General features: G+C 38.1%; 1 protein-coding gene across 20 annotated transcripts in view; it reads right to left on the reverse strand.

The window, feature by feature from the left end:
* Positions 1 to 3055: 3055 nt before the first annotated feature.
* The window catches only part of PLEKHA5 (pleckstrin homology domain containing A5), a 260287-nt gene continuing 238900 nt past the window's right edge, over positions 3056 to 24442 (reverse strand). For 11 of the 20 annotated variants that reach the window (XM_070790011.1, XM_070789999.1, XM_070790014.1 and 8 more), the window contains 10 exons: positions 23815 to 23861; positions 22840 to 23028; positions 21890 to 22007; positions 16846 to 16964; positions 11679 to 11888; positions 10682 to 10822; positions 10085 to 10209; positions 8301 to 8446; positions 6622 to 6727; positions 3056 to 3946 (listed from right to left, as the gene is read on the reverse strand). In XM_070790011.1, the coding sequence (XP_070646112.1) occupies positions 6633 to 6727; positions 8301 to 8446; positions 10085 to 10209; positions 10682 to 10822; positions 11679 to 11888; positions 16846 to 16964; positions 21890 to 22007; positions 22840 to 23028; positions 23815 to 23861 (1190 nt within the window). In that variant the 3' untranslated portion in view covers positions 3056 to 3946; positions 6622 to 6632. The remainder of the gene's footprint in view (positions 3947 to 6621; positions 6728 to 8300; positions 8447 to 10084; positions 10210 to 10681; positions 10823 to 11678; positions 11889 to 16845; positions 16965 to 21889; positions 22008 to 22839; positions 23029 to 23814; positions 23862 to 24442) is intronic. The other 9 variants (XM_070790013.1, XM_070790012.1, XM_070790015.1 and 6 more) reach the window with 1 other exon arrangement.

Here is a 24442-nt window from a genome sequence, read left to right on the forward strand (position 1 = left end):
GGAGATCCAACCAGTCTATTCTGAAGGAGATCAGCCCTGGGTGTTCTTTGGAAGGAATGATGCTAAAGCTGAAACTCCAGTACTTTAGCCACCCCATGCGAAGAGCTGACTCATTGGAAAAGACTCTGATGCTGGGAGGGATTGGGGGCAGGAGGAAAAGGGGACAACAGAGGATGAGATGGCTAGATGGCATCACAGACTCGACGGACGTGAGTTTGAGTGAACTCCGGAAGATGGTGATGGACAGGGAGGCCTGGCGTGCTGCGATTCATGGGGTTGCAAAGAGTCGGATACGACTGAGCGACTGAACTGAACTGACTGAGGCACACCTTCATAAATAAAAACTGAATTTATCCTGAAGCCCCTTTTTACCACCACATGTAACTCAACGAACAACACAAAAACTCAATGAACACAAAAACAAAAACTCAGTGAACAACACAGAGCCTTGTTCTATATCGGAAGTTCTCAAGGTGTGGTCTCTGGAGCACAGGCATCAGTATCACCTGGAAAACTGTTGAGAATTAGAATTCACATTTTTGGATCACACTCCGGACAGACAGAATAAGAAATTTTAGGGATGGGGCTCAGCAATTTGTGTTTTAACAAGCTTTTCAGGTGATTCTGATACATGATAAACTGTGGCCCAGTCTAAAAACACTGCTCAAACAAGATAATGAGTAATAGAGCCCTACTAAATTTAGAAACTGTAAAGTTAGATAAAGTTAGCCCTTGATTAATATTAGCTGTGGGAATTCCCTGGAGGTCCAGTGGTTAGGACTCGGGGCTTTCACTGCTGTGGTCCAAGTTCAATCTCTGGTCAAAGAACTAAGATCCTATAAGCTGTGTGGCACAGCCAAAAAAACAAAAACAAAAAAATTAAAAGGCTGGTTTGTATCTTTAAAAATGGAAGATATATGTACCAAAATAGCATGTAGACTCTGTTGGGTACATTTATAAAAATTGAGGTAACAGGTTTATTTTAAAAGTTAATATTTACAGCATGCTAGAAACTGCATTGTTTTTAACCATTCCAACTTATGAAAAATTGTGGATATCAAATTTTAAATGTACAAAGGGGTACATGATTATTAAAACTACTTTTGTAGGGGAATTCCCTGGTGATTCAGTGGCTAAGGCTCTGTACTTCCAGTGCAGGGAGTCTGGGTTGGATCCCTGGTCAGGGAACTAGATCCCGCATGCCACAACTAAAGAGTTCACATGCTGCCACTAAAAAAACCGGGAAGATCCTGCATGCTGCCATGAAGATGGAAGATCCCAGGTGCCACAATTAAGACCTGATGCAGCTAAGCTAAATATTAAAAGTGAAAAACTTTTGAGGGTATTGAACCAGAGAAATTTGCAGATCTCTTGTCTATGGTTATCTGTTTCTTTTTTTTTCCCTTTGACCAAAGATTAAACCTGTTGCCCTCTGCGATGGAAGCTTGGAATCTGACCCACCAGACAACCAAGGAATTCCCAACCTGTTTACTTTTCAACCACCCTATGGCTGTCAACTGTCAAATCACCGGGGATGGGTGAGGTACATGGATGTGATGACTGAGAAACCAACCCAACTAGACATGCACTGAACTCTAAAGCTTACTTCCATGGCTGAGCGGTGGCCCTTACGGTAACCCTTATGCCCCCAAATTGGTGTAATGGCCTTACCAGTCTCTCTGCCCTCCTTACCACGAGCCTTGGGACTTCCTGAACTCTCTATGTACCTCTCCTATAAGAAGGGAAAGTTGGGAAAGGTGAGCTTTAGGTTGGATAGAGAGTACTGATATAGTACAAGTTTTTAAAGCATATTAATAGTCCCTCTACTATATCGTGTAACAAATACCTGTGTTGACACACTGTTTGTAAATATATGATTTTCATTTGGCTTTCTGAAACGTTGAAAGCCAGAATGAAGAGTTACAACTACTTTATACTGGTTTCTTCAAATTCTTCCTAGCATCCACATATTCCAGGATAGGACATTTTTTCCTTCTTACAATAGTTCAAAAAATGTGCTTAGAGTAAATTAAAAGTAACATACCACACACACCAGTCAAACATAAAGACAAACGGCACAAAAATACCCAAACAAAACCCAAAGAATAACATCAACTTTCAACCTCAACATACCCATAAAAACTTGACAACAATCTCTGTATCATGACTAAAGGGAAATCTTCATCTGTTGACTATTTCTTTTGAGAAGCCATCTTCAGAAAAAGGTGACACATGTAATCATGTTTATATGGACAGACAGAGCTATACATTCTTCTCTCGTTTTTACCTCTCTTTTCGTTCACCTCCTACATTACAGACTGTATCTATTTGCACTTCATTTTGTGTATTTCTGTTTGGATAAATTCTTATACATGTGCATTTTAAATTAAATCTGTTTTAACATAGAATGAAAAAAAAAGACTGACCAGCACCGATTTAGTTTCAACTGTGTTATATAGGAATCCCAAAGCATCACATTTCCTTGTACTCTGGGAACAATATATAGCCTGAACAAAAGGTTATACAGGGAAGGAAATGTAATTGATTCTGAAGAGCGTGAACATCTGCAGAGAATGTGTTGTAAGAGAAAACGATCTCGGAGGGTCCTGCTTATGATGATGAACGGTTTCTCGTTACCCAGGTCAGAGAAGTAACTGGCTGCCCCTGCCCCCACCCCAAGTCCAATCCCCTAAGTAGAACGAGATTACAGATGCTAGAAGCTACTTTCTATGACACCAAAACCAACGGAAAGAGGAAGTAGGTACAGAAGACTTGACAAAACTAAGTTTGCCCACTGGTGTTGAAAGGTCAGAGAAACTTTATTCTGGTGCAGATTTTGTCATTAAGTGTAAAGCGATTGTGGCCAAGTCAGTTTCTCTCTCTGAGCTTCAAGTTTCTCAGCTTCCACATGGGAGAGCTGAGTTGGACGACAGACACAGTTCTGTTTTGGTGCTGTCTGCAATGAGATTAACAGACTACTTTTTCATTGAGAAGTCTCTTAAAGTCTCAGACTTTCCATTTCACATGGGAAGAGCAAAAATTCTAACACAAGTCATTTAAGAACATCAACATTTATTTAACATGATAAAAAAGAAATGAGATATGAACATTTGCATTTAAACAATAGTAAGTAGCCTTTAATACTTACATTACGTGTGCTCATTGTATAATATATACACAATGAACATAATTACATTTGTACACAAACTAAGTACTGGATTTGAAAACCTGCTTATTGCTGTACACATCTAGTCCAATGAAGTAGAAGCCCAGTACTTCAAAATACCTACATTTTAAATTGCTTTTTAAGAAAAAGTAAGCGGTAACATTTGTGTTTAAGCTGACAAGAGTGTGGCAGTAACTGCTGACAATGCAATCTGACTGAGAAATAATTATAGCAGGAAACGAGACATACTTCACTTAGCAATAATAAAATGGCACATTTTAAATATATATATAAAATTTTTACAAATTAAGTGTGAAACAAAGCATTGCAGTAGCTGAAATGGGAGGAAGAAGGAAGAAAAAAAAAGGAAAACAAGCTTCACTGGAAATAATAACTAAATTTTCTGTACTGAAAAGTGAAAAGAAATATAAATCCACCCAGACTTTAGAAACATCAAAACCTGGAGATCAGTAACTATGTAAGCTCTGGCTGTAGACTGCACACTAAAAAGCACCTTTACTTATGTGCTTTGAAATCATAGCAGCAAGCTGGTGTCAGAGTAATAACCTTGAGATTACATTACAGAATCTTGAGTGTACATATGGGCCATTAAAGCTGTTTTGGAATAAACATTTTCCAGAAGTGATAAAACGATGCTCTGTGGCCAAAAGCATCAGAACTATGAATTTCATAGATTTAAAATATACTGTACAATATCTTCTCACATTGCCAAAGGTCCATGTCCTCAGCTCTGAATGGTTTCAACAGAAGTCAGTATAGCTGAAAAATACAGAGAAGGAAAATTACTTTGACATCTGCAAAGTTAATGAATGACCCTTTCCTAAAGTAACTGAGGGTGACATTCTCTAACAAAAGAACTGACAAGCATGGCCATGAAAATTCTAAAACATAATAACCATTGAAGGACATCTTCTCTTCATTTCCATAAGCTTAATTGACAAAGCAAAGAAACATAATGCAGTTAAATTGCAATTCAGATGGAAAAAAGGACCCAAACTTCTGGCTGAATCCAAAAGATTGACAAAATGAGCAGAGATCTGCATGACTTTACTAAAATATGTAGTATTATATTAAGCTGCCTACATAGTGGTGTGTCTGTCTTGTGTGAAACCTCCCTAAGTCTTGCCCAAAAAAATTCAGAAAAATGACACACGCACAACGAGAAGATGGACTGTAAAATGACGCAAGCGTGAATGCCACTGGTTGACTGCGATGGCTGCACGCCACAAGGTTAGAAAATATCCAGCAAACCCTGGATCTCATGCCAGCAGGTAATGCCAATGGTTCTTGGGACAAAAGCAAAACAAAACAAAATCCAATAATAACAACTTAAGGAACCCGGCCATGTATTCGAGTTTTAACTGTGAACATGCCTAACTGTCATAATGGTCTGAGTACAGTGAGTTGTAACTTGTTTACTGAACCAAAAGATAATGAGAGTGGCTCTTAGAGTACATGTTCCCATCAAGACAGACAGAGGCCATTGATCAATTTTTTGCACAGGAGGCATCAAGGGCACATAATGTTTATTATCCCTGTGTTTGGTGTTATTCTGTCACTAGTGGCAACTGCCACTTCTGAATGTATTTAAAGTTTAAATGTATGAGTAATAGAGCAAAGACACAGGTAAGACTGTAACAAATATGGGGTTTATAACCCCAGAAAGGACGACAATCCTGCAGAGATCCAAATGACAACAAAGCAAGCCTCTTCTGGGCTCCAGACAGACATGATCTCAAATAAAAGTTATAGATACAAGACTGCTGCCGCTGCTGCTAAGTCGATTCAGTCGTGTCTGACTCTGTGCGACCCCAGAGACGGCAGCCCACCAGGCTCCCCCGTCCCTTGGATTCTCCAGGCAAGAACACTGGAGCGGGTTGCCATTTCCTTCTCCAATGCATGAAAGTGAAAAGTGAAAGGGAAGTCGCTCAGTCGTGTCCGACTCTTAGCAACCCCATGGACTGCAGCCCACCAGGCTCCTCCGTCCATGGGATTTTCCAGGCAAGAGTCCTGGAGTGGGGTGCCATTGCCTTCAGTTAAAAATAAATCCTCTGGCTGAAAAAAAGGGACATAGGTTACAGCTTCTACCAAAAAAGGTGTGAATGGAAGTAGATCCTAGAAAATGTGAGCACTACTGGATAAAAAACTGAGTCACGTTAGTGTCTGTAGTCATTTATTTTGAGAATCCAAAAATCAAAGAACATGTTTATAATTATGCTCAAAAAATCTGTAGGTGTTTTCATAGCTTTAACTGTTTAACAGAAATAGGTGGTAATCCTAAGGCACTAAACATTAGAAGATCTGGCAGATACGGAGAGAAAAAAAAAGTGCAGAAAAAGGTATAAAATGCTGACTCTATACCTCACAGCTTTTCTGAAAAATAAAGTATGTAAGTACAAAATTGATGTAAAATGTACCAATTGTTGATAAAGTTTAAAAGTAAGACTTCAGGGAGCTTCCCTGGTGGCTTATGGGTAAAGACTCCACCTGCAATGCACGAGACATGGGTTAGATCCCTCATCCAGGAAGATCCCACATGCTGTGAGAACAGCTAAGCCTGAGCACCACAACTATTGAGCCTGAACTCTTAGAGCCTGGGCACTCCAACTACTGGAGCCTGTGTGCCCTGGAGCCTATGCTCTGGGACAAGAGAAGCCACCGCAACGAGAAGTCGATGCACCGCAACTACAGAGTAGACTCCACTTGCTGCAACTAGAGAAAACCCCGAACAGCAACAAAGTTCGAGCACAGCCAAAAATAAAGGCATAAAATTAAGAAAGGAAAAAAAAAAAAAAAAAAAAGGACCTTAGAAAATTATTCTCATTTCTAAATTGTGGTCAAAGAAATACTGGTTGAGAAAGGGCCCTTCTCCCTGTCCCCACTAGTGGCTTTTAGATAACTACTTTACTGACTTAAAAGTATTCAGAAATAATTTCTGATGGATCTTAAAAGATTTTAGATTCCATATCTAGTTGGCTGTACCATGACAACCTCTTTATCCTTAAAAATAATTAGCAAACTCTCAATATGTAAGATACATCACCCTGACTGTAAAAAACATTTCTGGATCAAAATGTAATGACTTGAACAGAATTCCGAGACCCGACTATGGAAAGAACCATGAGCTGGGAACACAGCTGCAAAACACCAGGGGGCCTGTCCTGGCACAGGCCCTTCCCTCCCAGTTGGGGTGTTTTTACAGACAATGAAAGAAGAGACAGGAGAAAATGTGGTCACGGAGCGCATCACTGAAGGGCCGATGTTGGAAAGCTTTATTGCCCATGGTTTAAGTTCTTGGTCTACTTGCTCTGCCAACTATCACTAATACACAGGACACAATTCATTGCAGGTTTTGGTCACTCAAACAACAGAGGAATAAAAGTCAAGTTGAAACCTTTAACGGTAAACCACAGAATCGAAAGGAAATGACGTACTTGTTGTGAGACTACACACACATGAAGTGTGAGCCTTCCGTGAGCTGCGGCTGCGCGGACGGGACGGGTGACGCGGAGGAGTCGGGAGACGGAGGCAGGCTTTGCGCTAGAACACACCGAGAAAATGGGACAAGGTCAAAGCCGCGGAAACACCTCTGGAGCAGAAAATTCTGATGCTGTGGTCCCAGCACGATAAGAACATGTTCCGGGAAGGAATTATTAGCTGCATTTGGCTTCTGCGTTTTGGCTATTCTGACAGCTAATTATTCAGGATGAAATGTCTCTTGAAGACTGTTTAAAAATTCTTCTTCCTTGTACACCTTAAACTTATATAATGTTATATGCCAATTATATTGCAGTGAAACTGGAAAAAATTAAGAATTCTCTTTTTAATTTTTTTGTTTCAAGGTTAATTTTCAGGTGTCTTTAGTGACTTAACACTTTCTCACTTTAAAAGGCTTTTCTAGTTCCACGCAGCTAAATATTACAGATGGTTTAAGTGCTGGGGTTTAAATATATCCACATAGCCCTTTGGGCTTCTCTGGTGGCACAGTGGTAAAAAATCCGCCTACCAGTGCAAGAGACCCAAGATTCAATCCCTGGGTCAGGAAGACTCCTGGAGTAGGAAATGGTAACCCACTGCAGTATTCTTGCCTGGAAAATCCCATGGACAGAGGAGCCTAGTCTGCTAGGGGTTGCAAAGAGTGGGACAGGCCTGAGCGCGTGTGCGCACGCGCACACACACACATACACACCCTTTAACCCAGACCTGCTGTATGAATAACCTGATGTGACCAATGATAATTTTTTGTAAAAAATGAGAATGCCCATGCACATTGCCTTGAAAGTGATAAGAGACAAGGAAAATACAGTGCTTCACACTGGTTACAAAGGAACATGGCTGATAATATACATTTCCATGTTACAGGTATATAAGATACAGAAAATGCTCTTAAGAACAGTCCTAGGTAATTGAATTTCATTGTGCTTACCATTCTGCAAAAAGACTAGGGGTGGGGGGTGGGAGGTGGAGAAAGGAAATAGATTTTGCTTATGGACTATGAGAAGGAAAGCTGATGATTTATACTAGTGGTATGATTGTCCTATGCCCTACCCTTGCCAAAAATCATAAAAAATATTTTGAAGAATCCAGAAAGTATAAAAGAACAGCATAGACAAAAATGTATTTTTTTACATGCTATACAGTTCATGATCCTTTACTATCAGAAAAACCCAGATGTGGATTATGGTAGGAGCTAAGTAAATCCATTCTACTATTAATAGTTTAGATTTTCAATCTTCCACAGTTCCCAGAGGGGGAGAGGTTTATGAATACTCTGGGAATGCAATGTCAGAGAAATAGGTAGAATTTCCAAGTTGTAAAAGATCTTCTTAGAAAAAAGTTTAAGGTATATGTTAAGGTTAAGATCAAAAAAACAAACGAAGGAAGTGACATCCAAGTTGGAGAGAGAGGGCAGCTCTAATTGCTGAGACAGGACTGGCCCTGGATCCTGAGTAGCAGCAGTCTTCCTGACCATGCAGGTGTGGGAAGGCAAATACCTCTCAGTCTGCAGCTGATGTTCCCGAGTGGCTCCCTTGCTAGAGTCTCCACACAGCAAATAAATTCAGAGGTTCAGAGGAAGCACCGGTGAGAAAACTAGGAAACGTGTAATATCTACCTGCCATTGTCTGATTTCCTCTAGAAGCCTCAGGAGTTAGTTCATAAGAAAGAACGTTTTCTTCCTGCTCATGAATATCATCCTTTGTATCTTCTGCAGGGGGGCCTTCTGGTTTATGATTTGGGATCTGTGACTCCTCTTGAGGGCTAATGAAAATAGAAATATATTTTAAAATTTGTTATTTTTAAATCTATTTTTATTATTATTATTATTTTGGCTGCAGAGTGTGTGGAATCCCAGTTTCCCAACCAGGGACTGAACCCACGCCCCCTGTTTTGAAAGTGTAGAGTCTTAACCACTGAATTGCCAGGGAAGCCCCCCAAATTTGTTACATTAGAATGCAATTTTTTTCTTCCAACTGTTATGAAAAATCTTTACAGAAACAATGCAGCCATCTATATTTCATAACTGCTAACATTTTGCTCAAAGTTTTTTTTAAATCCACATTTTGTCAATTTTGTTTCATTCTAAGCCCTCAGCCTGCTCCTCCCCAAATTATTTTCAACCAGATTAAGGACCTATCACTCAATCTGTAAATACCATCAGATACCAAATCAGTGTTCAAATGATCTCAACTGCTTTATAACATCATCTTAAGAGTTACCTGTTTAAATCAGGATCCAAACAAAGTCTGATTATATTTGCCTGACAAGTCCCTTAATGTCTAATCTAAAACACACCACCCCAAGGCTTCCCTGCTGGCTCAGTGGTGAAGAACCTGCCTGCTAATGCAGGAGACATGGGTTCAATTCCTGATCCAGGGAGATCCCACATGCCTCGGGGCAACTAAGCTGTGTACCACAACTGCTGAGCCCACAAGCCTAGAACCTGTGCTCCCTAACGAGAGAAGTCACTGCAGTGAGAAGCCCGAGCACCGCAACAGAGAGGAGCCCTGCTCAAAGCAGCTAGAGCCCGCCCCAGAGCAGCAATGAAGATCTAGTGCAGCCAAAAATAAATAAGTAAATAAAACAAAACACAAACTAAAAGACCCCAGATTCACTTTTGCTATTCATTTCAGAGATAAGGCACTCCTATTACATGAAATCACAGTATTTCTCTTTTCTAGCACTGAGAATGTTTTTATGGAGGGTGAGATTGAGGAGATGCATTTTAAAAGGCTAGTTAACAAATACAATTAAAAAATAAACAGAAAATCACTATAATTTTTGGAATGCTTATCAGACAGCTTAGACAGCTGATCAACGTCTGTCATTATACAGACAATGGTAAGGTGCTTACTTTGCTACAGCTTGTGTGCCTCGAGATAGTTAGGAAGTTTGAGCTCAATATGTACACACTGCTATATTTAAAATGGATTACCAACAAAGTACTACTGAATAGCACAGGGAACTCTGCTCAATGTTATGTGGCAGCTTGGATGGGAGGAGAGTCTGGGGGAGAATGGATACACATATATGTCTGGCTGAGTCCCATTGCTGTCCACCTGAAATTATCGCAATACTGTTAATCGGCTATACTCAATTATAAAATAAAAAGCTAAAATCACTTCCTAGGTGTTTAGCACAGAGTTAAGTGCTGCACATTTATTTTCTTATTTAATCCTTAAAACACACTTGTGAGATGGTTACTACTATTACCCTCATTTTTACAGGTGAGATACTCGAATTTAAGGTTATGTAACTTGCTTAAGATCCTACAGCTTGTAAGATATTACGGGAGTGGCATCTAAGACCTCTAACCATGAAAGTTACCATTTTTAAGCAGGTGAATTTAATTTAATGAATGATCCCTTTGTTTGCTTGTTTGTTTTCTCTAATTATTACCTGTATGGCACATGTTCAGGCACCTCTTTTTTGTCTCCTTCTTTATCCATCACTTCCTCAGAATTCACTCCATTTGGCTCAGGTGTGAAAAGTGTTTCAGAAAAAACATTTTCAGTTTTTTTAAACTACGGAAGAAGGAAAAATTTGCTTTTTCAAATGATTATTTTTACCATATTTGCTATATGAGTGAATTATCTAGAATGATTCCCAAATAAAAGTTTATTAAATACTATACCATATCAAATATTTACTGAAATATATTTTAGAATCAAGTATATTAAAAATAGTGACATCCTTTCCTACATCAGAAGGACAAAAAGTGCACTGCCATTAGCTGGCTGCTTTGGGATTAAAGATTCTTTAATTGGGGTAATGGTAATTTATTCCAGCCTCAACTGATCATGTTTTAAGTTTTCAGTTAACCCAGTTTTTGACGTGGCTGAATGTATTGATCGAATTACACGAAACCTATCATTTCACTGAGATCAGCATCCTCTGTGACAGAAAGCCACACAAAACTATCTTCAACCTTCCCACCTGATTTCATCTTAAAAAATCTATCCCTTTGGAATATGTGTCCTAAAATAATCTTGCTACCTCTCCGCTGAAATCCGTATTTTGAGGTTCAGCTTCTTTTAGTTGAACAGTGTCTGTGGCAGGAGTGTCATGGTTTGGCTTCATGTCATTTTCTCTGATGACAGTGTCCAGTTCCTTAGAGTTATCATCCTTTCTTCGAGCCTGTTCAACAGATAGACAGTATTTTAGATTCATACTATACAGGTATGTGTAGTTTCCAGATAGTACCTGCTAATTTTTTTTTTAAGTTGGCCCTTCATTTGCAAAGTTTCCTTATGAGAAACAACAGTAGCATCTTATATATGTTAATCGTCTATTTGGTAATGTGTAGAATGTACAGTTACTCAACTGTTAACCTCTCCTAGAAATGCCTGCTCTCCAACTATGCTAAGAGATTTCCATGATGATGGGGAGGCACTTTCAGTTATTCCACATCAATAAACAGGGATCGACCAACTGAAGCCTCTGGAAAGGTTCACTAGTCTGCTCTGATTTATGAATCAGGATAACCAACAAACAAATAATAAGAGATGGAATGGTGTCTCTTCATAAGACTGAAGTTAAAATGTGCTGCATACTACAACTTTTATTCCGAAGCTCTCCCCGGCTACAATTTAGGTCATGCTAAATTAGGATACAGAGTATTGCACATTTTATTGGGAGGGGAATTGGGGACTATCTTACATGGAAATTTTACATTTGTTGAAAGCAAATTTTATCTTCTTAGTATTTCTGTGACATATACAGAACAGGTTATGTCTTTACTGATTTATAGTAGAGGAGATTAAGTTTACAAGCAATAGGAGGGCAGTCAACAAGTAATTTAGCCCAGGTTTTTTTGAATCCAGGGCTATTTCCATTTTACCAAGCCGTCTTCGCATATCATAAGAGTTAAATAATATAACTATCTATGTTGCCAATATTTAAAAACCCATCTACCATGTAACTCTATGATTCTAAGATTCAACTGATATTAGATTTACCCACAAGAATGAGTAAAAACAACTGATATAAATACCTGGGTAATCCTGAATGGATTATCCCTTAAATTTGAAGGACTTGGTAAGGGTGACTGGTCTAAAGCACCAATAAGGTTTAATCCTTTTTTCTTTTCCCTTAAGCATGCTTGTTGATGCCTCCTGATTCTTTCCATTTGCTCTTCCACAGTCATCCTAGGTCGAGTGCTTTCAGCTAAACAGAGCTGCTCCACTGCACTTCTTGGTCGTTCCTTTAAATTAAAAATAAACAGATGAATCCTGAATACAGGGTAAAAGTATGTTAAAATAAAAAAACGTTTAAAATGGACTTCCGTGGTGGCACAGTGGATATGAACCTGCATACTAATGCAGGGGACATGGTTCAGTCCCTGGTCTGGCAAGATCCCACATGCCACAGAACAACTGTGCCACAAAAGTCCTTGCTCTAAAGTCCTCGAGCTGCAACTACTGAAGCGTGCAGGCTGTACAACCCGTGCTCCACAACAAGAGAGGCACCACAACAAAGAGCCCACACACCACACTGAGGAGAAGCTCCCGATCGCCACAACTAGAGAAAAGCCCTTGAAAAAAGAAGCAATGAAGATGCAGCACAAAAATAAACCTAATATTTTTAATTAAAAAAAAAAAAGTGTTTTAAAATGCATTAATTTTGTTGGCAAAACCAAAAGTGGCAGGTTTAGATGTCATTTACATAACACCAGAAAGGCAGATTACAAGTACACTAATGCATGATCAGTGATGGAGAGCGAGAGAGGTGGGAGGTAGGAGGAAGGGGAGAAAAGAGGAACTTAAGGAAGATATTTGCTTGTTTAAAACAAAATACCAAATGGTATGGCAGCTCTGAAGTGACTCTACCTCACAGTGCTAAAATGGGAAATTGTATAAAACTCAAATTAGGAGAAAAAAGAGGCATAGCTTCTAAATATCAGTAATTTTTTTTTCCCTATGTTGCACAAGATTTTCATTATGGGATGTGGGTTCTAGTTCTCTGACCAGGAACAAACCTGGGCCCCCTACACTGGGAGAGTGAAGTCTTAACCACTGGACCACCAGGGAAGTCCCTCAGTAATTTTTGTTATTACAGTAAAAAATGTAATGTTTCAAGTCACACTTTTTTTTTTTCACTGTGAAAAGACTGGTAGAGAAGACATTCTTAGTTTATGAGCAATAATAAAACTAAGGAAGAATTTATTTTCTATAAATCAGATGGCTATATTTTATATAAATATATATATATGCATATACATGGTTCACTTTTATGGTTTACTGAACGGTTTAAAAACATCAGTCACATTAAACAACCAGTTTTTACTTCTCACTTTCTTACTAAGTACACCAATAACTGTCAAAAGGAAATTTTAGCTTATTTGATATAACAGAAACTTTAGAGATTAAACATGTATGGACATCACCAGATGGTCAACACCGAAATAAGACTGATTATATTCTTTTCAGCCAAAGATGGAGAAGCTCTATACAGTCAGCAAAAACAAGACGGGGAGCTAACTGTGGCTCAGATCATGAGCTCCTTATTGCCAAATTCAGATTGAAATTGAAGAAAGTAGGAAAAACCACTAGACCATTCAGGTATGACCTAAACCAAATCCCTTACGATTATACAGTTGAAGTGAGAAATAGATTTAAGGGACTAGATCTGATCGACAGAGTGCCTGATGAACTATGGAATCAGGTTCGTGACATTGTACAGGACACAGGGATCAAGATCATCCCCAAGAAAAAGAAATGCAAAAAAGCAAAATGCCTGTCTGGGGAGAACTTACAAATAGCTGTGGAAAGAAAAGAAGCGAAAAACAAAAGGAGAAAAGGAAAGATATACCCATTTGAATGCAGAGTTCCAAAGAATAGCAAGGAGAGATAAGAAAGCCTTCCTCATTGATCAATGCAAAGAAACAGAATGGGAAAGACTAGAGAACTCTTCAAGAAAATTAGAGACACCAAGGGAATATTTCATGCAAAGATGGGCTCTATAAATGACGGAAAGGGTATGGACCTGACAGAAGCAGAAGATATTAAGAAGACGTAGCAAGAATACACAGAACTGTACAAAAAAGATTTCACGACCCAGTTAATCATGATGGTGTGATCACTCATCTAGAGCCAGACATCCTAGAATGTGAAATCAAGTGGGCCTTAGGAAGCATCATTATGAACAAAGCTAGTGGAGGTGATGGAATTCCAGTTGAGCTGTTTCAAATCCTGAAAGATGATGCTGTGAAAGTGCTGCACTTAATATGTCAGCAAATTTGGAAAACTCAGCAGTGGCCATAGGACTCGGAAAGGTCAGTTTTCATTCTAATCCCGAAGAAAGGCAATGCCAAAGAATGATCAAACTACTGCACAATTGCACTCATCTCTTACGCTCGTAAAGTAATGCTCAAAATTTTCCAAGCCAGGCTTCAGCAATACATGAACTGTGAACTTGCAATGTTCAAGCTGGTTTTAGAAAAGGCAGAGGAAGAGATCAAATTGCCAACATTTGCTGGATCATCGAAAAAGCAAGACAGTTCCAGAAAAACATCTATTTCTGCTTTATTGACTACGCCAAAGCCTTTGACTGTGTGGATCACAATAAACTGTGGAAAATTCTGAAAGAGATGGGAATACCAGACCACCTGACCTGCCTCTTGAGAAATCTGTATGCAGGTCAGGAAGCAACAGTTAGAACTGAACATGGAACAACAGACTCATTCCAAATAGGAAAAGAAGTACGGCAAGGCTATATATTGTCACCCTGCTTATTTAACTTATATGCAGAGTACATCATGAGAAACACTGGGCTGGAGGAAGCACAAGCTGGAATCAAGACTGCCGGGAGAAATATCAATAATCTCCGACATGAAGATGACACCACCCTTATGGAAGAAAGTGAAGAAGAACTAAAGAGCTTCTTGATGAAAGTGAAAGAAGAGAGTGAAAAAGTTGGCTTAAAGCTCAACATTCAGAAAACTAAGATCATGGCATCTGGTCCCATCACTTCATGGGAAACAGACGAGGAAACAGTGGAAACAGTGCCTGACTTTATTTTTTTAGGCCCAAAATCACTGCAGATGGTGATTGCAGCCATGAAATGAAAAGACATGTACTCCTTGGAAGAAAAGTTATGACCAACCTAGATAGCATATTCAAAAGCAGAGACATTACTTTGTCAACAAAGATTCGTCTAGTCAAGGCTACGGTTTTTCCAGTGGTCACGTATGGATGTGAGAGTTGGACTGTGAAGAGAGCTGAGTGTCGAAGAATTGATGCTTATGTACTGTGGTGTTGGAGAAGACTCTTGAGAGTCCCTTGGACTGCGAGGAGATCCAACCAGTCCATCCTAAAGGAGATAAGTCCTGGGTGTTCATTGGAAGGACTGATGTTGAAGCTGGAAGTCCAATACTTTGGCCACCTGATGCGAACAGCTGACTCATTGGAGAAGACCCTGATGCTGGGAAAGATTGAATACATGAGGAGAAGGGGATGACAGAGGATTAGATGGTTAGATGGCATCACTGACTCAATTGACAAGAGTTTGGGTAAACTCTGGGAATTGGTGACAGACAGGAAGGCCTGGTGTGCTGCGGTTCACGGGGTCGCAAAGAGTCAGACACGACTGAGCAACTGAACTGAACTGAACTGAACTGAACTGAAGATCTACAGAAGAGACTGCATAGGTGTTTTGTGCCCTCTGGACTCAACTGCTGAGGACTGACTAGGATGTTGGTGTGGAGTTGCTAGAGTTTTGGAAAGAACCCAGGGCAGAAGTTCAGTATTGTCAGAATTTTGGGGATATACTTTGTACTTGTACTTTAGTATCTTTCAAGAATAATCATCATTTGTTGTACTTTTCAGTCTTTTCTTATCATTTTATCTCATACCAAATAAATAGAATTTATAAAGATGAAAAGTTTAAAAAAAAGGTGAAAAGTAAAAGTCTTTTTGCAGTCCAAATTTCGAAAGAGTACTTGGGGAAGTGAGTTAAATCCTCTGGGAATCTTCCCAAGAAGACCAAGGTTAGACTGGTGAAAAGTCAGTTTGAATTAAATGGATCTTAGATGAAAGTGTGAAAAATAGAGGATTTCCTTCTCATTCTTAATTCACATTTCTCATTGTAACCAGAGGACTGCTGCTGCTGCTAAGTCACTTCAGTCGTGTCCGACTCTGTGCGACCCCATAGACGGCAGCCCACCAGGCTCCCCCGTCCCTGGGATTCTCCAGGCAAGAACACTGGAGTGGGTTGCCATTTCCTTCTCCAGTGTGTGAAAGTGAAAAGTGAAAGTGAAGTCGCTCAGTCGTGTCCAACTCTTAGCGACCCCATGGACTGCAGCCCACCAGGCTCCTCTGTCCGTGGGATTTTCCAGGCAAGAGTACTGGAGTGGGTGCAAAGTCTAAGTCTCCCACAGCAGAAAGGCCCTGAAAACTCAGGCTGGCTTGTAAATCCATCAGCTTGTCTGACCACAGAATGTGTTTATCACTCTCTTAAGGAAATTCTTAGAGGTGTCAAGGAGCAGCTATCTGAGAACAGATTCCACAAACTGGTCACTAAAGGCTTCATGTGGAGTCTGAGCAAAGAAAACCTAAATTAGGCCTGTCCTCTGAGGTGCCAACTGTGTGGCTGCTAAATCACTTCAGTTGTATCTGACTCTGTGACCTCATGGCCTGTAGCCTGCCAGGCTCCTCTGTTCATGGGATTCTCCAGGCAAGAATACTGGAGTGGGTTGCCATTTCTTCCTCCAGGGGATCTTCCAACCCAGGGACTGAACCCACATCTCCTGTATGGGCAGGCACATTGAACCCACATCTCCTGTATGGGCAGGCGCATTGAACCCACATCGCCTGTAGGGCAGGCACCATGCCTGGTGGCGCATGGTACCGCTGCGCGCCACCAGGGCTTCCTGAGGTGCTAATTCCCTAAATGTAATTTTAGAAATTAAGATTGCTAATTTTTTCTTAGAATATGTAAAAAAAAAGTTTTGATGGGAATTCCCTGGTGGTCTAGTGGTTAGCACTCCGAACTTCCACTGCCGGGGGCATAGGTTTGATTCCTGGTTGGAGAACTAAGATCCTGCAAGCTGCGTGGTGCGCCAAAAAAAATTTCCAAAACAACCCCCTAAAATTAAAACGTACATAAATGTGGCAATAAATAGGTTTCAGAATCCTTCTAGAAATTAATGGACAGTTAAATACCGTTCTTGAATCCATCATCTTCTTAGTTTTCCTTAACGTTACATATGAGGCTATTGTCGAAGATTCGGGTGTTGGTGATTTTGTTCTTGGAGGGACTACTCCAACAGGAAAGTGGGAACCTAAAAGTAAAAAGAGTAGTAAGTTCTATAAAACATCTTCACATGACACCATCTCTCTCACTGATCTATTCAGTTTCTGAGACTTTTAAAATTAGAATGCAAATTTATTGTTTGAAAAGAGATAGGGAAACATAATAACCCTTCATTAGTCATTTTATCTATAAGCCAGCAATGATGCTAACCAGACAAATTTAAGGTTAGATTTAGAAGTAAAGTTCTACTGACTATAACAGATGACATTAAAACATTATAAAAATTCAGTAATACTCAATGGGTCATATATCTTCACAACAGCTCTGTAAAGACAAGAAGGTAAAGGAAATGCAGTTTCTGGGTTAATGGACTTCTTCACATCCATATAGCTCAGCAGCATCATGGCTGGGGTTTCTGCTTTTCCTGTTGTTGCTCTCCTTCCTCATGAAATATTTACAATTATTTTCAGAGGCTGAAAGTACCTTAATCTAATCCTGTCACACAGATTAGCAAAGTTATTGTCGAAAGGTAGTCATTTACCTGAATGTCCTTCATTTTCATTTAATCTCTTTTGATCACACCGCACTACCTCAGTAAAGAATCTACTAACAATGTTAAGAGAAGTTAACTATAGGTAATTGAAGTTAACTTTTCTTTCGCATTTCTGAAAATCTCTAGAATGAATACATACTACTTTTATAATTAGAAAACAACACACAGCTGTACACACAAAATCATTAACATAACAATAAAAGCTAGTGGTCAGTTAACAGAAATGTGTTCACTTGTATCATAGTTGTCTCGTTTAAGCAGAAGAGGCCCACTTTTGTCCTTGGAGGACACATGTAAAGGAAGGAATTAATCAAATCTTGATGGTTTGTTGGAAAAAAAAAAAAAACATCACTCTCATGGGGCTCACTAACGTTACATGAACTAAGTATCAACAGAAAAATGAAATCTTATTTTTCCCACTAAAACCAGATAGTGGTCAACCATTCACGGTCCCTATAGGTTAAGAACCAAACGATCTGCAGCTGAATCAAGGCAAAATATTATGAAACTGTGTATTTATGAGAATTGTATATTTGAGAATGTGAAGAGCTGGACTGCTATGTTACAAGTAATTTTATAAAGCAAACAAAAGACTTTTCTGTTGTGCCAGTCAATGGTCCTTTTTTTTTTTTTTTTTTGAAGGATAATTGCTTTACAATAGTGGTCCATTTTTAAGAGCTCTATTTTAAGTCATGTGGTACAATATAAATTACACTGTAATTGATCCGTATACTTCAGACAATTTATTCAGATGAGAGCCTATTACACTTTTTTAAATTAAAAAAAATTTTTATTTTTAGGATTACACTTAAAAAAAAAAAAAAAAAAAAACCCAAATTTTAAAAGAGGAAAAACTTTGAGAGAACATATTTCAGACAGTACAGTTTTTATGAGTAAATATATCTATGAGTTTTTTGCTGAAGAGTATTAAAATCTGTTTATCCATACTCTTCTTGACAGACATGTGACTGCTTCCAGTTTTTGTCTACTATGAATTAAAGCTTGCTTTAAAGACCCTTGAATAAGTCTTTGTGAGGAGTTATGTTTTCATTTTTCTTAGGTAGATACATAGGATTCCTAAGTTTGATAAATGCATGTTTAACTTTATAAGAAGCTGCCAGACTACTGTTCTATCTTCGACCACCTCAGAAATGGGTGTGAATTTCAGCTGGTCCGCATCCTAACCAACACTAGGTAGTCAGTCAGTCTTTTAAGTTCAATCATTTTAGATGGTGTGCGTTGTGATTTTTATTTGCATTAAAACTGCAATTCTTTTATGATCAATAAGTTGTAAACTTTTCCATGTGTTTACTGGTCATTTGTATACCTTATTTGTTAGCTCTCCAAGGCTTATATGCCTGCACCGGGTTGTTTATTTTTGATTTACAAGAGTTGTTTATATATTTTGAACACAAGGGTTTTGTCAGGTGTATGTATTGGTAATTTTTCCTCCTGTTCTGATGGGCAAAAGTTCTAAATTTTGATGAAACCAAATTAATCAGTTTTCAATGAGAGTATACCCCTCAGAGGGTCCCAACTTTATCTGACTGGGTCTCCTAGCAGACTACTAGTATGTTCATGCTCTGAGCTTTGTCCTGTCGCAAAGTGAAAGCTGGCTCTCATGCTCCACTTAGTAACTTCCTGGATGCCTCCTGCTATAGATTGAAGTGGTCTTCCTAAAATTCCTGCTGAAATGCTAGCCCCTGATGTTGAAGACCTGAAAATGGTTCTTAAAAAGAGGTTGTTATGACTCACAGATTTAAGAGAATGAACTTATGGTTACCCAGGAAAAGGGAGGTGGAAAGGAATAGCTAGGGAGTTTGGGATGGACAGGTACACTCTGCTATACTTAAAATGGATAACCAACAAGGACTCTATAGCACAGGGAACTCTGCTCATTGTTCTGTGGCAGCGTGGATGGGAGGGGAGTATGGCTGGCTGAGTCTCTTTGTTGTTCACTTGAAACTATCACAACATTGTTAATCAACTGCACCCCAATGCAAAATAAAAAGTTAGAAAATCTTCCCAGAACTTGATCTTTCAGCCTGCAGAACTATAAGAACAAATGCCTGTTGTGTAAAGCTCTTGGTGGGACTCCCCTGTTGGTCCAGTGGTTAAGGATCTGCCTTGTAATGCAGAGGACATGGGTTTGATCCCTGCTCCATAAACTAATATCCCACATGCTTTGGGGCTAACTGACCCTGCATGCCGAAATTAAGACCCAACACAGCCAAATATGCAAAACAAAACCAACAAACAAATAAACCCCCATAAAACAAGCACTTGTTCTATAGTATTTTGTTACAGTGGTCTGAGTAGACTAATGATGTGCGTGTTAGTTGCTTAGTTGTGCCTGACTCTTTGTGACCCCATGGACTGTTAGCCTATCAGGCTCCTCTGTCCATGGAATTCTCCACGCAAGAATACTGGAGTGGGTAGCCATGCTATCTTCCCACTCCAGGCTTGAACCCAGGTCTCCTGCACTGCAGGTGGATTCTTTACTATCTGAGCTACCAAGGAAGCCTAGACTAATGAACCACCCTTCACGTAATTTTCCACCTAAACATTCCTTTCTTTACTTTTCTTCAACTTGTTGAAGCTTCTCAAAAAATTTAAGTGATATGAACCAGCTTTTATATAAAAGTGCTGGGTCTTAGTTGCAGCATGCGGGATCTTTTAGTGGCGGTATGCAAACTCAGTTGCGGCATGTGGGATCCAGTTCCCCGACCAAGGATCAAACCCAGGCTCCCTGCATTGGACCACCAGGAAGTTCCTGAACTAGCTTTTTTTTTCGGCTACACCAAGTCTCTTAGTTGTGGCACTTTGGATCTGAAGATTTGTTGTGGCACGCAGGATCTTTTCAGTTTTGACATGCAAGTTCTTTGTTATGGCATGTAAGATCTAGTTCCCTGACCAGGGAGTGAACTGGGGCTCCCTGCATCGGAACTGTGGAGTTGGAGCCACTGGGCCACCAGGGAAGTCCCTGAACCAGCTTTTATAATCCCTGTTTGTGGGAGGATTGGCCAGGGTATCTAGTTACCAAAAACATTTACTTTTGTTTGCTGTCTGATAATTCCTGCGTATTTATAACTACATGCAACAATATGGTAAGGACTAGGACTGTGACTCTTTAACTTAAATTTGTCTGTGAAAAGAGAAAGTTAAAAAAGACTTTCAATGAGAAGATATGATTCGAATGAGAAAGGTGTATAGATATTAACTTTTCAAGACAGCAATATTTTTCTAATGGGAAAAAAAAAACACTGACATTAGAAAACCTTGAAAAATATTCCAATTATGGAAAAAACTATGTGAATATTATCATTTCATATTGTTCAAAATTTACTTTGTAACCCTCCAGCAGGTTTAAAAAAATTGACTAGGGAGTTATGATGATCAGAAATTACTTTTCTGAAAAATCCCACATTGTAGATTATTTGTTTTATCTCTAACAAATTTTTTGGTGAAACATTTTTAAAAGTAAGTCACAGATACTTTACTCCTAAGTGTTTCAGAATTCACTTACTACATCTCCTAAATAACCACAGTATCACAGTATCATTAGAACCTATCATCTAGAACCTATGTAAATTTCCATTATTCTCCAAAGAATGTCTTTAGAGCTTTTCTTTTAAACCATGATCAGCTCAAAGTTCAAGTACTGCACTATATCTGTTTTTTTCTGTCTTATTCCTGAATAGCCCCCTCTCTATCCTTTTTTTTTTTTTTTTTTTTTAATTTCTTAAAGAATGACTAGCGTTAAAAAATAATCAGATGACCTCCTTGGTGGTCAAGTGGCTAAGACTCCAAGCTCCCAATGCAGGGGGCCCAGGTTTGATCCTTGGTCAGGGAATTAGATACCACATACTTCAACTAAGACTCAGCACAGCCAAATAAATAAGTATTAAAAGATAATCAGAGTATACACAGTAAAAATAAGCATTATTTCATAGAATTTACTTTTATAGAAATTGTATAAAAGTCTGTCTTATTCCTAATCTTTTATATATAATTTTGAAAGAATAAAAACCAAAAAATAAAGTGTCAGGTTAGGAAATAGAAAGTTTTTCACAAGTTTGACATAAACTTATACTCAATAAAACCTCACCTTAACTGACATGAAGTTTTTTAGTCTTTATCCCACAAAGGATGAATAATCCAAAAATATTACTGTTTAAAAAGGGAGATTCCTAGCAGAGAAGGTGACTTATAATATACAGTTTATGGGTCATGCTGTTGTCTCAATATCTGAAAACTTCTAAATTCAGAAACTCGTCAGATTCCACAGGTTTCAGATAAGGGACTGCGGGCTCGTATATGTACTCTGTCAGCATGCAAACTGAATTTGTTTCTAAAATGTCTGAAAAACACAGGAGATAAGACATATCACAAATGCTGACCTTTAACAGAAGTTTCTATTTCTGAAGCAGGTTCTGATTTTTCTTCTCCATTAGACTCATCAACTTCCGCCACTGTTGTTAATTCTGGCTCACTCTTGTAGAGTCTATAATCTGGACCCTTGAAAGAAAGATGAGTAATTACAAAAAAAAAAAGGTAAAAGTCTTTTTAAAAATGTTTACCTCCAAAAACTCACACTCTTAACAATCAAAAACCTCAGTCAGCTATATTGGGTATAAAGCAATTAATATATATGTTATAATTAGGATAGGGAAAAAAAAGACTTTGTAAGATTTTTAACCAGTATATCTTTTGGCTTTAAAATTAAGAATATTCCTCTTAAGGACAAAGTCATCAGAACATTTTTATCATAGTATAACTAAAGTCTGAAAATAATTATATCATATTAACTCAATTAGCCCTATTTCTTTTTTTCTTGTTCTCTTCTCCTTGCTTATTCATTTAACACATTTACTTAATCTCTAAGCTTTTTTCTAGTTTCCATGGGTAATGTCTCTTGCTGGCAATGTCCAAATCCTCTAAGTTTTCCTATACTGAACTGCCCATATCCCAACCTTTTTATCGTTCCTGATAAGGATCTTTTTCTTCCTTGCATCTTTCTGATTTAAAGATATCACTTTGCCTCCAATATCCTGAAACGGTAGATTTAAAATATGGCTCCTTAAACACATGCAACATAACCACTTGATTAAAATATTCATGAAAAGCAACAAACTATGAAATATTAAAATTGTGGGGGGGGGAAAATGACAAAATAAGAAACATAAAACTAAAACAGGAAAAACAGACGATAATGTTATATATGAACACAAAAGTACTGGCTAAAAGTGATGTGATAATAATAAAAAGAAAAGACTGAGTCAAAAATAAATTGTTGGGAAAAATGAGGGCATGTACGATTGATTACTCTGTGGCTATTGCAGCCACTTACACAGTGGGATCCATTTCTTGGATATCCTTGAACTTGGTGAATCTTCTTTTCTTCGGGCAGATGGACTGGGCCCCTGCTATAACAGAGCAAGGAGCTGCTATCACTGGGCAGAGGGGGGATTATGGGAGGCTGGTCTGTAAAGTCATAGGACCGAGGAAGTGGAGGACGAGGTGGGACTACTTCCTCTTCCTAAAGATTGTAGAACAGTCACCTTATTTAGATAAGCATACTGAATTAAGTATATCGAAATTCTTTGCAATGGTAAGTTAACTTACATTCACTTTAAGAAAATTAAAGGGACACTGCCAAGTCAAGAGTCTCATATCAAAAAGTAAAACCAAAAATGTTTATGATAGCCAATAACTGGGTTTTAAATTTGGTTGCATCTCATTTTTTTTGGTAACCATAGGTTAGCTTTACTCTGAAGCTCAACATCAAAACAAATTTATGAAACTACTGTATTTTATTTTAAAAATAGAAGAATTAATTTTAAAAATCTTGCTCCACTTTGTTTAGGTAAATTTAAGAGGAAAAAAAAAGCCATTTCTTTTTGGTTGACTTTTATACAAAATTCACGACAACAGATGCTTTCAACTAGGTTGACAGTATCTCTTTATAGTTGTAATTTCTTTATGGTATGCATGATACACAGCCAACTTATCTATCAGTCATCTCATACACTTTAAAAAATACACCAAACAATGATAAATAAATACTCAAATTACTTACATTAGAAAAAGTATGACAATGTTAAAGTTCTAACATAGATAAAAAGTGGTGATTCAAAATTTTTTGCATTAAAAAAAGGGAAGAAGATCATACTCGTTAAAAGCACCAAATTACTGAACCACTGAAATTTCAAGATTAAGACAATAACAGATATATTTAGAAAACATTTTTGTTATGAGTAAATTCTAATTCATGTTTTAATTATAAATTAAAATAATTATAGTTAGAGAAACAATCCAAACTTACCTCATTTTTGTACTTAACTGTTGAGAAAGGCTTTGATCCTATCATACCTATTAAAAAAAATGTAAACTATAACTACTTAACACTAAACATACCTTCTTAAATCTATAGAAAAAAGGAACAATTTCATTTTGCTTATTTTCAACAAAAGCTTTAGTTTCTAACCCGTTTATTAACGTTTTCTGAATTAAAAACCCATTACATTGCTATACAGTAGAAATTAACACATAAAGCCACTACAATAAAATAAATTTAAAAACTCATTACCTTAAAAATACAAACTGAAATATCTAATTTAAACGACAGTACGGGCAAATGGGTTTTCTCAAATACAATTGGTTTAAGTATGATTTGATACAATCTTTTAGGAGGGCAATTTGGCTGTGCCTATCAAAATGAAAAATGTAAACTTATTTCTCATTTTCTACAATCCATTAGTACTAGCATGTGTGTTTATCATGTACACAGTAATGTTCATTATATCAAAGAAAAACAAAAAAAACCCTCAACCAACCCACCAACAACCTACTGGAATCAACCTACTGAAAAAAATACTGTCCATCAACACTGAAATTGATAAATTACAGTTTACCTATACAATGTATTTTTACACAGCTGTTACTATACTGTG

The sequence above is a fragment of the Bos indicus genome, chromosome 5 (genome assembly GCF_029378745.1).
Source record: "Bos indicus isolate NIAB-ARS_2022 breed Sahiwal x Tharparkar chromosome 5, NIAB-ARS_B.indTharparkar_mat_pri_1.0, whole genome shotgun sequence".
Taxonomy (NCBI): Eukaryota; Metazoa; Chordata; class Mammalia; order Artiodactyla; family Bovidae; genus Bos; species Bos indicus.